The following is a 16,128-nucleotide window of genomic DNA, read 5'->3' on the forward strand; positions in this document are numbered from 1 at the left end:
ACTTAAGAAAATAGGCATAAATAGCACATTTCTTAAGCTGATTGAAGCCATCTAGAAATCCACAGCTAATATACTGAAAGGAGTAAAAGTAAAAGCTTTTCTACTTAGAGCTGGAACCAGACAAAGATGTCCACTATCACCACTATTATTCAACATTATGTTGGCAGGTCTAGCCAATGCAATCAGGCAAGAGAAGGCTATAAAGGGCATCTAAATGAGGGCAGAGGAATTCAAACTCTCTCCCCACTGCTAATGATATGGTCTTATACTTAGAAAATCCTCCTAGAGACTTAACCACAATACTCCTGGAAGTGATCAAGAAATAAAGTAACATCTCCGGGTATAAAAGTCAATGTCCACAAATCAGTAACCTTTGTATGTGCCAATAACAGTCAAGTTGAAAAGCAAATCAAAGACATAATTCCCTTCACAGTAGCTTCAAAGAAAACGCAACACTTAGGAATATACCTAACAAAAGAGGTAAAGGATCTCTACAAAGAGAAACCCTGAAACCCTGAGGAAAGAAACAGCAGAAGATATTAACAAATGGAAGAGCATATCATGCTCTTGGGTGGGAAGAATCAACATTGTTAAAATGTCTATTCTACCCAAAGCTATCTACAGATTCAATACAATCCCCATTAAAATACCAACATCCTACTTTGAAGACCTGGAAAAAATGTTCTTCATTTTGAATGGAGCCAGAAAAAAACCTGTATAGCCAAGGCAATTCTTAGTAATAAAAGCAAAGCCGGAGGCATCACTCTATCAGTCCTCAGTCCATAGTGATAAAAACAGCATGTTATTGACACAAAAACAGAGACATAGACATATGGAACCAAATAGAAAACCAAGAGATGAAACTAGTCTCTTATTGCCAGCTAATCTTTGATAAACCAAACAAAAGCATACAATGGGGAAAAAAATCCGTTTTCATTAAATGGCACTGGAAAAAGTGGATAGCCACATGTAAAAGACTGAAACTGGACCCACAGTTACTTTCACCACTTACAAGAGATGGTAAGAGATGATAAGAGATGATAAGATGGATAAGAGACTTAAATCTAAGACATGAAATGACAAAAATCATAGAAGAAAGTGTGGGAAAAACTTTTGATGATGGCGGACTAGGAAAAGATTTTATGAAGACAATTTCAGTGGCAATCTGGACCCACAGTTACTTTCGCCACTTACAAGAGATGGTAAGAGATGATAAGAGATGATAAGATGGATAAGAGACTTAAATCTAAGACATGAAATGACAAAAATCATAGAAGAAAGTGTGGGAAAAACTTTTGATGATGGCGAACTGGGAAAAGATTTTATGAAGACAATTTCAGTGGCAATCACAACAACAAAAATAAACAAATGGGACTTAATTAAGCTGAAAAGCTCTGCACAGCTAAGGACACAACAATTAAAGGAAATTAAAGGAAAAAGACAACCTTCAGAATGGGAAAAGATATTTGCTTGGTATGAATCTAAGATAGGGTTGATAACTAGAATCTACAGAGAACTCAATCAACAAAAAAAGAGCAAACAATCCATCTGCCACTGGGTAAGAGACATGAACAGAACCTTCTGAGAGGAAGACAGATGAATGGCTACCAAACAGTGGAAAAAATGCTCACTGTCCCCAACCATCTGAGAAATGCAAATCAAAACCATCCTGAGATATCACCTAAACCTAGTGAGAATAGCCCACCCCACAAAGTCTCAAAGCTGCAGGTGCTGACATGAATGTGGAGAGAAGGGAACACTTTTATAATGTTGGTGGGACTGCAAGCTAACACCATCTCTTTGGAAATAAGTATGGAGAATTCCTCGAAGAACTCAAATTAGACCTCCCTTTGATCCTGCAATCCCATTTCTAGGTATCTACCCAGAAGAAAAAAAAAAATCATTTTACCATAAGGACACTTGCACTAGACTGTTTATCACAGCTCAATTTACAATTGCCAAAATGTGGAAACAACCTAAATCCCCACCAACCAAGGAATGGGTTAACAAGCTATGGTATATGTATACCATGGAACACTTGTCAGATATTAAAAAAGATGGAGACTTTACATCTTTTGTATTAACCTGGATGGAGCTGAAACACATTCTTTTTAGTAAAGTATCACAAGAATGGAGAAGCAAGTATCCAATGTATTCAACACTAATATGAAGCCAGTAAATGATCTAATACATGCTCACATAAAAGAAAAACTGAAATCAATTCAAGGTAAAGAGGGCAAAAGAGGGGGTAGGGAGGATGAAGAAGTGGGGAGGAGGATGGTGTACTCCCACTTAATGGGCACAATGTTAGGGTGTATGGCACACCTGTTGGGGGTGGGACACAATTATAAGAGGGACTCTACCTAACAAATGCAAACACTGTAACCTGAAATATAAACAAATAGTAAAAATTTTTTAAAAAGGGGGGTTGGAGGGAAATGGCAAATCGCAAGTTTGAGGCAAGATATATAAAAGAGGTACCTTGGAATCTCACTGTACCAGAAAGCAAGGACTAAACATACCAAAATTACAAGACATTACACCAAAATAACACAGGAAGCAATCCGAAATTCACCACTTTAAAATGGTGAACTTGATCATCAAATGAATAACAACAGCGATGGAGTCAAACTCATCAAATACACGCACACATACATTTTTTAAATCTGTGAGTTAAAAATATTTAAAACCAAAGAAAAATTAACTTTTGAAATGACAGAGCAAATACCTTAGTGAACCCATTCTCCTTTAAAAGCAGCAAAATGAAAATCAACATTTTTTAAAATTCTGACATTAACCAAAGGCACAGAAAAACTAAAAGCATCTCTTCAAGATAAGCTACTGAACCTTGTTTTGAACAGTAAGGTTTGGCATTGTAAGTTGGAGCTACTCCTGTTGGGACAATTAGTCCTTTACTATAATCTCCAAGTATGTCTGATGAATTGCTCTATGCTTAACAGACATGCTTACGTCATTTCTGAAAATATTTTCCAGTGCTTATTCAGCTTTGACAAAAGGAGGACTCTTCGAAAATCAGGAAAGCATAATAACAAAATAATAAAAATACTGAAAAATATAACACATTTTCTTTAAGTATCCTTAATTATGTTTGACTATTTAAGTGAAAAATGTTAACAATAATGTGGTTCTCAAATTATTTAGAAAAAATATTTAAGATAATTATATTGTAAATAACGAGGGTAAAGGGATGTGAAGGTAGGTAAGATTTCTATACTTTGCTTAAAAGTATTAAAATGATTATGATAAGTTATGTTTACGTACTACCTAAAGCACCACTAATAAGCTATATCATGAGAAACACTCAAAACACTATAGACAAATCAGAATGGAATTCTAAAAATTGTTCAAGTTACCCACAGGGAAGTAGGGGGAAAATAGAGGGAAAAAAACCCAGAAAACAGACAAAAAGGCAAACTTGAGCCCTAACATAACAATAATTACATTAAGTATAAACGGTATACACCATTAGAAGACCAAAATTTTTTAGAATGACTACATGCTGGTGTAAGAAACTTACTTCAAATATAATGATACAGCCATGTTCCAAAATAAAGGAGGAAAAAGATGTACTATATAAATATTAATCAAAGAAAGCAGAAATAGGTAAATCCACAGAGACAGAAAGTAGATTCATGCCTGCCAGAAGCTGAGTCAAACAGGAAACCACTGTTAATGGTTTATTTTCGGGAGGTATGATGTTCTGCAATTGGATAGCAGTGATGGTTGCACAACTTTGTGAATATACTAAAAACTACTGAATTGTGTACTCAAAAAGGGTGAATTTAATGATACGTGAATTATAGCACAGAAAAATTACACTTCAATAAAGTTGTTTTTTAAAAAAACAAACAAAACCCTAATAATAAAAAAAATTATTAATGAAAAGCAAACCAATTAATAATGAGCCAAAGACATGAAGCAATATTTCACTGAAGAGGATGTAGAAATACCAGGTAAGCACATGTAAAGATGTTCAACATCACTAGCCATTAGGGAAATGCAAAGGCTGTGATGAGTTGTCACTACACCTCTGATAGGGATCAGAAAATAATGACAATACCAAATAACAGAGCAGACGTGGAGAAACTAAATCTTTCATACATTGTTGGTGAGAATGTAAAATGGTACAGCCACTCTGGAAAGTAACTTTCCAGTTTCTTTACTAAATGTGATCTAGCAATCATGCTCTTGGACATTTATCCTAGAAAAATAAAACATTATGTCCATAATTGTTCATAACAACTTACTTGTAATAGACAAAACAGGAAACAACCTAGATGTACTATGATAGGTGAATGGTTAACCAAACTGTAATACATCCATGGAACACCACTCAGCAATAAAAAGGAATAAACTATCAATATATGCAAGAACTCGGGTGGATCTCAAAGGTATTATTTTGAATAAGAAAAGCCAATTTCAAAAGGTCATATATTGGATGATCCTATTTATATAAAATTCTGTAAATGACAAAACTATAGAGAAAGAGAACAGACTAATAGTTTCCAGGGGTAAGGAAAGGTTGGGAAAGAGAGATAAGAGTTCTGGTATACATGTGATAAAATGACAAAATTTTACACACTCTATATCAAAATCAATTTCCTAGGTTTTCTATTGTATTATAGTCATACATGATATAACTAATGGGAGAAAATGGGTAAAGGGAATATGGTACCTATTATTAAACACCATCTTTGCAACTTTCTTAAATCCATAATTATTTCAAAGTAATCGGAAAATAACCATCAAAATTTGATGTTATTTTAAAAAATAAATCTGTTCACAATATTTATTTTTTTCAGCAAACACTATTAGTAACTCCTAGCACCAGGTTCTCTGCTAAGTGCTGGCGATGGCAATGAAAAAAACATTCATGACTTCAAAGAGCTTCCAGTTTGGTGATAGAATAACTCAGACCATAAGCAAGTAACATAGTTTTGTACTCTGGAGGATAAATTCTACGCAGGAGAAATACCTGCATCAGGCTGCTGCTCCCCGTTCATATCCACAGCATATGAGCTATTCCTCCCAACACAAAGGAAAGGCCTATGGTTCTGCTATGATCTGAAGATTACTTGCGGATTTCAAGTGTCTGTTCAACGGGCATCCAAAGATCCAAATGAAAGTCCTGAAAAATCAAAAAGACTACATCAATAGCTTGAAGCCAAGAGTGTTTATTCATAAAAGATGGTACTCAACGGAGTTGAAAGATGTGATACAACAAAAACAGACTAACAATAGATGGGATAAGAGGAAAGAACTGACATCTCTTATAATTTTCTCTTTAGAAATGGGGGCTTTACCATGTTGCCCAGGCTGCCCTCGACGCTCCCGCCTCAGCCTCCTGAGTGCACACACTATACCTGGCTATACTATACTGTGTGTTTCTAATCGTAAAGACTTTGTCCATGCATGTGTGTGTGTTTGTGTGTGCACATGCCTGTGTGTAGAGAGTAAGTGCTATCAAGAGCTTGATAAGGAATCTACAAAGTCACAACAAATTAACATGTACATGTATCATTATCCTTTAAACTTGGATTACCATACTTACCACAATTCCTATCCATAAAAATTCCAATTCCTAATGGTTTCCTGGAAGGAAAGAGTTAGTTTCGATGTTCTGTCTTACTCAATGTCAGGATAGAGTATATTACTTTATTTAGTTTTCTACTTTATCTATCTAGAATATTACAAAGAACTGAATATATCAACATTCATAATACAAAGAAAACCCTCCAAAATAAGCTCTGAACCCACTATATTCTTTTTTTTGGAGACAGAGTCTCACTATGTCGCCCTCAGAGTGCTGTGGCATCACAGCTCACAGCAACCCCAAACTCCTAGGCTCAAGCAATTCTCTTGCCTTAGCCTCCCAAGTAGCTGGGACTACAGGCACCTGCCACAATACCTGGCTATTTTTTTTTTTTTTTTGTAGTTGTCTTTGTTGTTTAGCAGGCCCAGGCCGGTTCGAATACACCAGCTTGAACCTGGCACTGTGGCTACAGGCACCAAGCCTGAACCACTATATTCTTTATTGGGATATAAATCACATACCAAAATTTCTCATTTCGTGTTTACAAAGCAGTAATTTTTAGTAAATTTACAGAGTTGTGGACCCATCGCCATAATTGAATTTTAAAATATTTCTATCACCCTCAAAATAAACCTCATGCCCCCTTGCAATTCCTCCCTATTCCATCCCTACACACAAGCAACCACCAATCTGCTTTCTGTCTTTAGAGATTTTTGACTTTTCTGAACATTTCATATAAATGGAATCATACAATGCAGTCTTCCATGTCTGGTTTATTTCACATAGTATATTTTTGAGGTTCATCCATGTTACAATATGGATGAATCTATTTTCTCTTGTTTTACATACCTGTAAAGCAATCTAAGGTATTTTTTAATATGTGCCAAATAGATTATAAAAAAGTAAATGAAGGGCAGCGCCTGTGGCTCAGTGAGTAGGGTGCCAGCCCCATATACGGAGGGTAGCGAGTTCAAACCCGGCCCCAGCCAAACAACAACAAAAAGTAGCCAGGCATTGTGGCGGGCACCTGTAGTCCCACCCACATGGAAGGCTGAGGCAAGAGAATCACCTAAACCCAAGAGCTGGAGGTTGCTATGAGTTGTGACTCCATGACACTCTACTGAGGATGACGAAGTGAGACTCTGTCTCTAAAAAAAAGCAAATGAAAAAAGGAAAGGAATTGCTACAAGAAGGCATGGCATGAACTAAATGCAAGGGAAACAATATAGAAAACTATAGAAGTGGGATTTGGTATCTAATAGCAGAACTTTGAAGGTGATATTCTACAACTCTATATCTCTCAAAAAGTTTTGAACAGGTGTGGTGGCCCATGCCTATAATACTAGCACGCTGGGAAGCCAACGCAGGTGGATTGCTTGAGCTCAGGGGTTTGAGACCAGCCTGAGCAAAAGCAAGACCACATGTCTACTAAGAATAGGAAAATAAGCTGGGTGTTGTGGCGGGCACCTGTAATTCCAGCTACTAGGGCGCTAGAGGCAAGAGGATTGCTTGAGCCCAAGAGTTTGAAGTTGCTGTGAGCTATGACGCCACACTCAACCCCAGGCAACAGAATAAGACTCTATATCAAAAAAAAAAAAAGTTTTGGCTTAGCACCTGCAGCCAGTGGGTATGGTGCTGGCCACATACACAGAGGCTGGCGGTTCAAACCCGGCCTAGGCCAGCTAAACAACAATGACAATTGCAACAAAAAAATAGCCAGGTATTGTGGTAGCCGTCTGTAGTCCCAGCTACTTGGGAGGCTGAGGTAAGAGAATCGCTTAAACCCAAGAGTTTGAGGTTGCTGTGAGCTGTGACACCACAGTACTCTATCGAAGGCAACATAGATTACGTGTCAAAAAAAGAAAAGTTCTGAGTATATATTAGAGTCCCCAGTAACTGATTCTCATAAACAATTTTAATCACTTAGGAAAGGTTAGCTTACGTTTTAATATATTCTTTGAAAAGGTATCAGCTACCTAAAGTACAACAGCTTCAAATGGGAAATAGGGATACCTAGGTTCTAATTCCAACTCTATGAGAACTATCTATGCAATATTATACATTACCATATTATGTTGATTTTTATCTATAAAATAAAGGTCTTCCGATTATAAAACTTTATTTCACAATGAGCATAGAAACAGTTTAATAACTGTTAAAATTATGGATGTCCCATTTGAGATAACTGCCAGTTTTCCCAAATCATATCATATAATATAAGCATTGAAAACCCACATTTTCACAGATATTAACAATTGAATAGAAACTTGAGGTTACATGCCCATAATCCCAGCACTTTGGGAAGATAAGGTGGGAGGAATGTTGAGGCCAGGAGTTTAAGACCCCGCTGGAGAACACTGTGAGACTCTGTCCTTACAAAATATTTACACCAGATGAACCTAGATACAGCCAGTGGCTGTATGTGTCAGTGAGAAATACTGGAAAGTAGGGCGGTGCCTGGGGCTCAGTGGGTAGAGCGTTGGTCCCATATACTGAGGATGGCAGGTTCAAACCTGGCCCCAGACAAACTGCAACAAAAAAATACCCGGGCATTGTGACAGGAGGCTGTAGTCCCAGCTACTCGGGAGGCTGAGGCAAGAGAATCACCTAAGCCCAGGAGTTGGAGATTGCTGTGAGCTGTGATGTTACAGCACTCTACCAAGGGCGGTAAAGTGAGACTCTGACCCTACAAAAAAAAAAAAAAGAAAGAAAGAAGTACTGGAAAGTAAATAAACCCATGGAACAAAGGAACACAAATGAGCTTTTAAAAACCAGCTCAGAGACTGAACTTTTTTATAGCTTAATTCTTTAATATTAAAGATGTACTGTCATCACTTTTATGAACAGATCTTGGATATGTTGTTCAGTTTTCTTTCTGAGCCAAATTTGTTTACACTATTCAAATCTTTTCCCTTTAATTTAAGATACCCTTTTTCAGTTATTCAGTACTTTTTGTTCCTTTAAAAAATATTATCTATGGGTGGCGCCTGTGGCTCAGGGAGTAGGGCGCCGGTCCCACATGCCGGAGGTGGCGGGTTCAAACCCAACCCCAGCCAAAAACCAAAAAAAAAATATATATATATATATATATTATCTAAGTTCTGTGTTTTCAGAAAGTTTGGTTCCATTTGGAGCACCCTTTGGACCCAGGAATTTTTCACAGTTCTATATTCTTAAATAAAGCTTCAGTTAGTTGTCCCTTTCCCTCTCCCCACGAAAGTTTTTTAGGCCTCCAGAATGTTAAACAATATGTATTCTGACTTTTTTCTCCCTGGAGTCATGTATGTTTATACTTTTCTATATAAACTGGAGTATCTTCATGAAGGCCAACGCTCAAACTTACTGTGCTTACAAATAATTCTCGGATTGTTCCTTTCGTGGTATTTTCCTCCATATCTCATTTTAAAAAGAGGTTCTTTTGTGAACTTAGTATCTATTATCATGCAATGCTACTTCCTTTTTCCATTTTTTCCCCTATAATTTTGTAATTTTTGGTCTTAGGAAGAGAATCAAACAAAATCTTCTGTGAGAACTTAGTTTGTTGACAAATTTTTGCTAAAGAAAGAGAAATTAAATTGGTAGTAATATGTCGTCTTCAAATGTATATTTAAGAGTTCTTTTTTGGATTCTGCTGTCACTTCAGTTCCTTTATTACGTGTTTGATGTTTTTTCTATTAAAATACCAGAGATAAGGACATATTTTGCACTTTAGCCTTGATAAAAAAGTACAAGATATGTTCAAAGCTTCCCCGATTCTTTTCTTATTGATAGCTACATAAGTTTCAAGAATAACATGGCACATGAATAATGGAAAAAAGTTTGCTTCCATTTGGAAAGTATTTTTAGCACTTTGGGTTGCAATATCAGTTTATAAATTTGGTGCTCTGCTAATTACACTCTACCTGATAGGTGTGAAAGATAATTTCTGTAGAAGAATGCCAGCCTGGAGGGTAAAGTCCTTATACGCTTCTCAATTTTTATATTTGAGGGACAGTTTTGGGTCTTTGAGAACCAGAAGGCTGCATTCTCGTAGGTCAGAAATAAGATTGACTTATGTGTTATTTTTTGGCCCTATCCTGATTCTAGGTGCGTTTCGAAGTTTACATTATCACATTATTTTAAAAGACATGTTTGCATTGAGAAATTAATCCCAAAAGGTTCTTAGATAAGAGGGAGTAGACCTCCCTCCAGTATCATTGTAGCTAACGTCTGTCTGCAAATATCTATCAATTTTGACAGACTGTTGATGTTTTAAATCTTTAGTACAATATTGAAAATATTTACAATCTGTTTTTATAGATTATTTGTAATCTGTGTTATGAAATTCAAAACTACCAAAAGGGAACTTTTTTTTTAATTAAATCATAGCTGTACATTAATGCAATCATGGGGCACCATACACTGGTTTTATATACAATTTGACATATTTTCATCACACTGGTTAACATAGCCTTCCTGGCATTTTCTAAGTTATTGTGTTAAGACATTTATATTCTACATTTACTAAGTTTCACATGTACCCTTGTAAGATGCACCATAGGTGTGGTCCCACCAATTACCCTCCGTCCGCCCATCCTCCCCTCCCTTTCCCCTTTCACCATATTCTTAGGTTATAATTGGGTTATCGTTTTCATATCAAAGCTATAAATTAGTTTCATAGCAGGGCTGATTACATTGGATACTTTTTCTTCCATTCTTGAGATACTTTGCTAAGAAGAATATGTTCCAGCTCCATCCATGTAAACATGAAAGAGGTAAAGTTTCCATCTTTCTTTAAGGCTGCATAATATTCCATGGTGTACATGTACCACAAAGGAACTTTTCATATTCAATTTCTTTTCTGGTGTAACGTAAAGTTGTATAGATTAATGCATGCCCACTGAATATAACCCTAGTTTTGTGATAAAACGGCTTAGAATTTTGTTGGTGATATTAGATTAGTGGTTGTATTAAATAACTAAATTCCCATTGTGATTATTAATTGAAATTTTGTCTTTAAACAGTTATTTTTTAATATAAGCTCTGTCTTTTAGAGAGTGTAGGTGTTTTTATCAGTATCAGAGGATATAAACTGCATCATTAGTGAAGTGTAAAATACAATTATAGGTATTATTTGATAGACCACTGAGAGAGAGAAAGAGAATGAGAGATAGAGCGTAGGTATTTTGGAGTAGAGGAAGGGAGGCTGCTGTTGACCATCTCTGCCAATGAATATTTCATTAAATATCTAAGTAATTTATATAACCACTTTCTCATCTGAGGAACAAAAGGTTCACCCAAAGTGAAAGCTTTTGGATGGTACACAATCATTTTCATAGCTTTTTTGTAGCATGCACATAACCAAATTTACCTTTTTTTTTTTTTTAAGAGACAGAGTCTCACTTTGTTGCCCTCAGTAGAGTGCCATGGCATCACAGCTCACAGCTACCTCCAGCTCTTGGGCTTAGGCGATTCTTTTGCCTCAGCCTCCCAAGTAGCTGGGACTACAGGCGCCCACCACTACTCCCAGCTATGTTTTTGTTGCAGTTTGGCCGGAGCTGGGTTTGAACCCACCACCCTCAGTATATGGGGTCAGCGCACTACTCACTGAGCCACAGGCACCACCCACCAAATTTACCATTTTTAAGTGTTCATTTCAGTGGCAACAGGTACATTCACAGCATTGTGTAATGATCACCACTATCTACTTCTAAAACTTTTTCATATTCTCAAACAGAAACTCAATAAATAACTCCCAATTTATTCTTCTCCCTAGCCCTTAATAACTTGTATTCTTTCTCTCTTTGAGTTTGACTAGTTTAGGTGCCTCAGACACATGGAATCTAAAATTGTTTTCAAGGTTTGTCCATGTAATAGCCTGTATTAGAATTTCATTCATTTTTGTGGCTGAATAATATCACTGTATAAACACCACATTTTATTTGCCCATTCATCAGTTGATGGACACTTAGCTTGATGGACACATCTTGCTGTTGTAAATAATACTTCAATGAACATAGCTGTGTAAGTATTTGAGTTCCTGCTCTTTTGGATATACACAGTAATGGAATTGCTGGGGAAAAGAAAGAGGAAAGAAACTCAAAACTTGAGAATGATATTTAAAGTCTCTAAATGTGCTCTCTTCCCTTAGTTTACTTTGCTACCGCAAGCTCAAAACATACAAACTGTACCGTTCTACCTACTAATTCATTCACTCCCTATGTATTTATCAACCACCAGCTCTTTACCATCCACGATTCTAGGAGACGGGGATAAAGTAATCAAGAGAGCCATAGGTTCTGCTTTCATGAAGCTTATTTTTAACTGGGGAGAAACAAACTAAGCCAAAAATTTTAAGCAATTATTTAAAGTGCTATGCAGAAAAAGCACCAGGTGCTAAGACAACGTACAAGGCAAGGCTAACTTAAATTGAGAGATCACTGACAATGTCTCTGAGAAAATGATATTCAAGCTGAGACTAAAGGGGAAATAGTAGTTAGACAAAACGAAGATAAAAGAAAGAACTTCCAGGCATAGGAAACAGCATATACAAAGACTCTAAGGTGGAAAGGAACTGAAGGCCAGTGTAGTTGGAGCATGTGAACCAACAAAACAAGCGAGAAATATAAATTGTATGTATCAGAAAGCTAAGGCTGTGACATTTTTTTCAAACTTATATCATCACTTATATCTTAGCCAATGAGAAAATCAGTTCATCATCTCAATAGGATCATGAGAAATAAATTGAAGTCTTGCTATAGAATATATATTAGCTCTCTCTTGATTGCTAGTCTGATCTTTTTTTATATATGAAGAAAAAACAGTAAAATGTCAGGGGCTTAATATATAGGAAATACAATTTACTTTTCATCTATTTCTTTTATTTCCTATACATATTAAATTATTTTACTGTCGGCTCGGTGCTATGGCTCAAGCGGCTAAGGTGCGCCACATACACCTGAGATGGCGGGTTCGACTCCAGCCCAGGCCCGCCAAACAACAATGACGGCTGTAACCAAAAAAATAGCCAGGCGTTGTGGGGGGCACCTGTAGTCCCAGCTACTTGGGAGGCTGAGGCAAGAGAATCGCTTGAGCCCAGTAGTTGGAGGTTGCTGTGAGCTGTAATGCCACGGCACTCTACCCAGGGCAACAGCTTGAGGCTCTGTCTCAAAAAATAAATAAATAAATAAAATTAAAAAGAAAAATTATTTTACTGTCTTCATTTATGTTATCATTGATTTTGGTATTATCATTCACCTATAGTGACCAGAACACATTAAGAGTTATTTAAGTAAGTTCTCATAAACTAACTGATCTGGACCTTGCTCATTTTATTTAATATTTTAGTAAATTAAACAAGTATCTAGATAGTTGTAGGCAGTTCTAATAAAACATACTGAAACCAGGAGAAATTTTAAACATAAGAAATGTAAATTAAAAATTAAAAGCAAAGCTAACTGGACAAAACAAGCTATGAAGTCAATTATAAAAAACTAAAACTAAGCCCAGGCAGAATAAACCAAACTTTTAGTTTCACTTTTAGTCATACATCACTTTTAGTCATACATTTAGTCATACATCAATGTTTCACTTTTAGTCATACATCAATGTAAAATAAACCCACCATAGAATAATTACCTTTTACCTGATCTCTTAAAAGATCTAAAAGTCAGCTAGGCACCTGTGGCTCAAGCCGCTAAGGCGCCAGCCATATACACTTGAGCTGGCAGGTTTGAATCCAGCCCAGGCCCGCCAAACAACAATAACGACTGTAACCAAAAAATAGTTGGGCATTGTGGTGGGCACTTGTAGTCCCAGCTACTTGGGAGCCGGTGGCAGGAGAATCACTTGAGCCCAGGAGTTGGGAGGTTGCTGTGATGTTACAGCACTCTATCCAGGGCGACAGCTTGAGGCTGTCTCCAAAAAAAAAAAAAAGATCTAAAAGTCGGCTCAGCACCTGTAGCACAGTGGTTATGGTGCCAGCCACATACCTCGAGGCTGGCGGGTTGGAACCCAGCTGGGGCCAGCTAAAAAACAAGAATGGCAGGGCGACACCTGTAGCTCAGCGGGTAGGGCGCAGGCCCCATATACCGATAGAGGCGGGTTTGAACCCAGCCCCAGCCAAACTACAACAAAAAAATAGCCAGGCGTTGTGACGGGTGCCTGTTGTCCCAGCTACTTGGGAGGCTGAGGCAAGAGAACTGCCTAAGTCCAGGAGTTAGAGGTTGCTGTGAGCCGTGACACTACAGCACACTACTGAGAGCGATAAAATGAGAGTCTGTCTCAAAAAAAGAAAAAATAATAATAAATAAATAAAAGAGAAAATGTACAATCCAGTTAATTTATGTAAAAGATGATATGTAATGAGGCAAGTTCCTTCTACCAAAACATTAAAATAATGTGGTATTAGCACAAGAAAAGACAAAATACATCAGTAAGGTAGAATGATATGGAAAAGTCCATCCATTTTTTTTGAGACAGAGCCTCAAGCTATCACCCTGGGTAGAGTGCCATGACATCACAGCTCGCAGCAACCTCCAACTCCTGGGCTTAAGTGATTCTCTTGCCTCAGCCTCCCAAGTAGCTGGTACTACAGGTGCCTGCCACAATACCCACTATTTTTTGGTTGTAGTTGTCATTGTTGTTTGGCTGGACTGGGCTGGATTCAAACCCACCAGCTCTGGTGTATGTGGCTGGTGCCTTAGCCATTTGAGCTACAGGCTCCGAGCCAAGTACATCCATTTTTTATGAGCATAGTTTATGATAAAGACAAAATTCTATATCAATAGTAGAAAGACAAAAATAAATAGTATTAAAAAATTAGCTATCCTTTTCAGGAGAAGAAAATACATATTAGATCCTCATGTGAGACGAGGATTTCAATGAGACCAGCCTGAACACTGCAGTGAGACCTCCATCTCTACAAAAAAATAAGGAATGCTAGCCAGAGCACGGTGGTACATGAATGTAGTGCCAGCTATTTGGGAGGTTGAGGGAGGCAGATTGCTTGAGCCCAGAAGTTTGAGGCTGCAAGTGGCCTGTGAAGATGCCACTGTATGCTAACACAAGCAACAGAGCAAGACACCGTTTCCAAACAAAACATTAGATCCTTACTTTATGTTACCACATAAATAAATTTCAGGTGAATTAAATGAGAAAAACATGAAAAACAGCAAAAAAATTAAAAGAAAACATAAATGAAAATGGTTATAACCTTGGGATAGCATAGACTTTCTTCAACAAGAAAGCCATAAAATGGATACATTTGACTAAATAAACATTTAAAATTTCCAATAGACAAGAAGAACCATAAACTGGTGGTCCTCAAACCTTTTTGGTACGAGGGACTGATTTCATGGACGATAACTTTTCCGCACACCAGGGTAGGGGGTGGTTTGGGGATGATTCAAGCACATTACATCTCTACCTCAGATCCTAAGAAGCGTGCAACTTGGATCCCTCACATGTGCAGTCTACAGTAGGGTTCCCACTCCTATGAGAATCTAACACCACCCCTGCTCTGACAGGAGGCAGAGCTCAAGCAGTATGTGAGCAATGGGGAGTAGCTGTAAATACAGAAAAGCTTTTCTTATTCACTTGCCAATCACCTCCTGCTGTGCAGCATGGTTCCTAACTGGGCTTTCCATAAACAACTTATTTCTTTTTTTAAAAGAAATAGGGTCTCACTCTGTCACCCAGGCTAGAGTACAGTGGCACAGTAATAACTCACTGTAACCTTGAACCTTGAATCCCTGGGCTTAAGCTATCCTCCTGCCTCGGCTTCCCAAATAGCTAGACTATAGCCACACAACACCATGCCTGGCAAATTTTTTTTTTTTTTTTGAGATAGGTCTCACTATATTGCCCATACTGGCCTCAAATTCCTAACTTCAAGTGATCCTTCTGCCTCAACTATCCAAAATATTTGGATTACAGCCATGAGCCACCTTGCCTAGTCAATAAACAACCTTAAAAGACAAGCTACAGAAGAACCTATTTCCAGCATATATAACAGATTAAATATAAATAGCCATCATAACATATAGTGTCTATAAATAAGAAAGATCCAACCTAATAAAAAGGAAAATTTTTTAAAAGGTCGGGTATAAATAGGAATTTTACAGAAGAAATACAAATGACCAATAATCATATAAAAATATGTTCAAACTCAACAGCTAAAATAAGTTATTTTTCTCCTAGATTGGCAAAAATAAAAGGCTAATAATATCCAACATGAGTGAAAAGATGGAAACATGAAAGCTGTCATTAAGATTAAGAGAATGAATGAATATAGCCCTTTCAGAGAGAAATTTAATTCTATCAAATATTTTAACTTGCATTCTCTGTAGCTCACTAATTCCACTTCTAATATCTATTTCAGAAAAAAATATCAAGGGAAAATAAGAAAATAAGTAGCATAATAAATTCAAAGAAAGGTTTTTAACTGTTTTCATTTCCAGACCATATACAGAGAAATACCCTCATGTGTGCAAAAGTGGCAAGAGTCAAAATGGTAATAATGTCTGGCCTGGAGAAAAATGGAAACCTCACTATCAATCAATCAATTATGGCACATCCACAGAACAGAGTTAAAA

General features: G+C 37.1%; 1 protein-coding gene across 8 annotated transcripts in view; it reads right to left on the minus strand.

Annotated features, from left to right (window-relative positions):
- SFMBT1 (Scm like with four mbt domains 1) overlaps positions 1 to 16,128 on the minus strand; it is a 154,044-nt gene that overhangs the window by 75,154 nt on the left and 62,762 nt on the right. For all 8 annotated transcript variants that reach the window (XM_053600868.1, XM_053600866.1, XM_053600862.1 and 5 more), the window contains one exon: positions 4,997 to 5,149. In XM_053600868.1, the coding sequence (XP_053456843.1) occupies positions 4,997 to 5,024 (28 nt within the window). In that variant the 5' untranslated portion in view covers positions 5,025 to 5,149. The remainder of the gene's footprint in view (positions 1 to 4,996; positions 5,150 to 16,128) is intronic.

The sequence above is a fragment of the Nycticebus coucang genome, chromosome 8, assembly GCF_027406575.1.
Source record: "Nycticebus coucang isolate mNycCou1 chromosome 8, mNycCou1.pri, whole genome shotgun sequence".
Taxonomy (NCBI): Eukaryota; Metazoa; Chordata; class Mammalia; order Primates; family Lorisidae; genus Nycticebus; species Nycticebus coucang.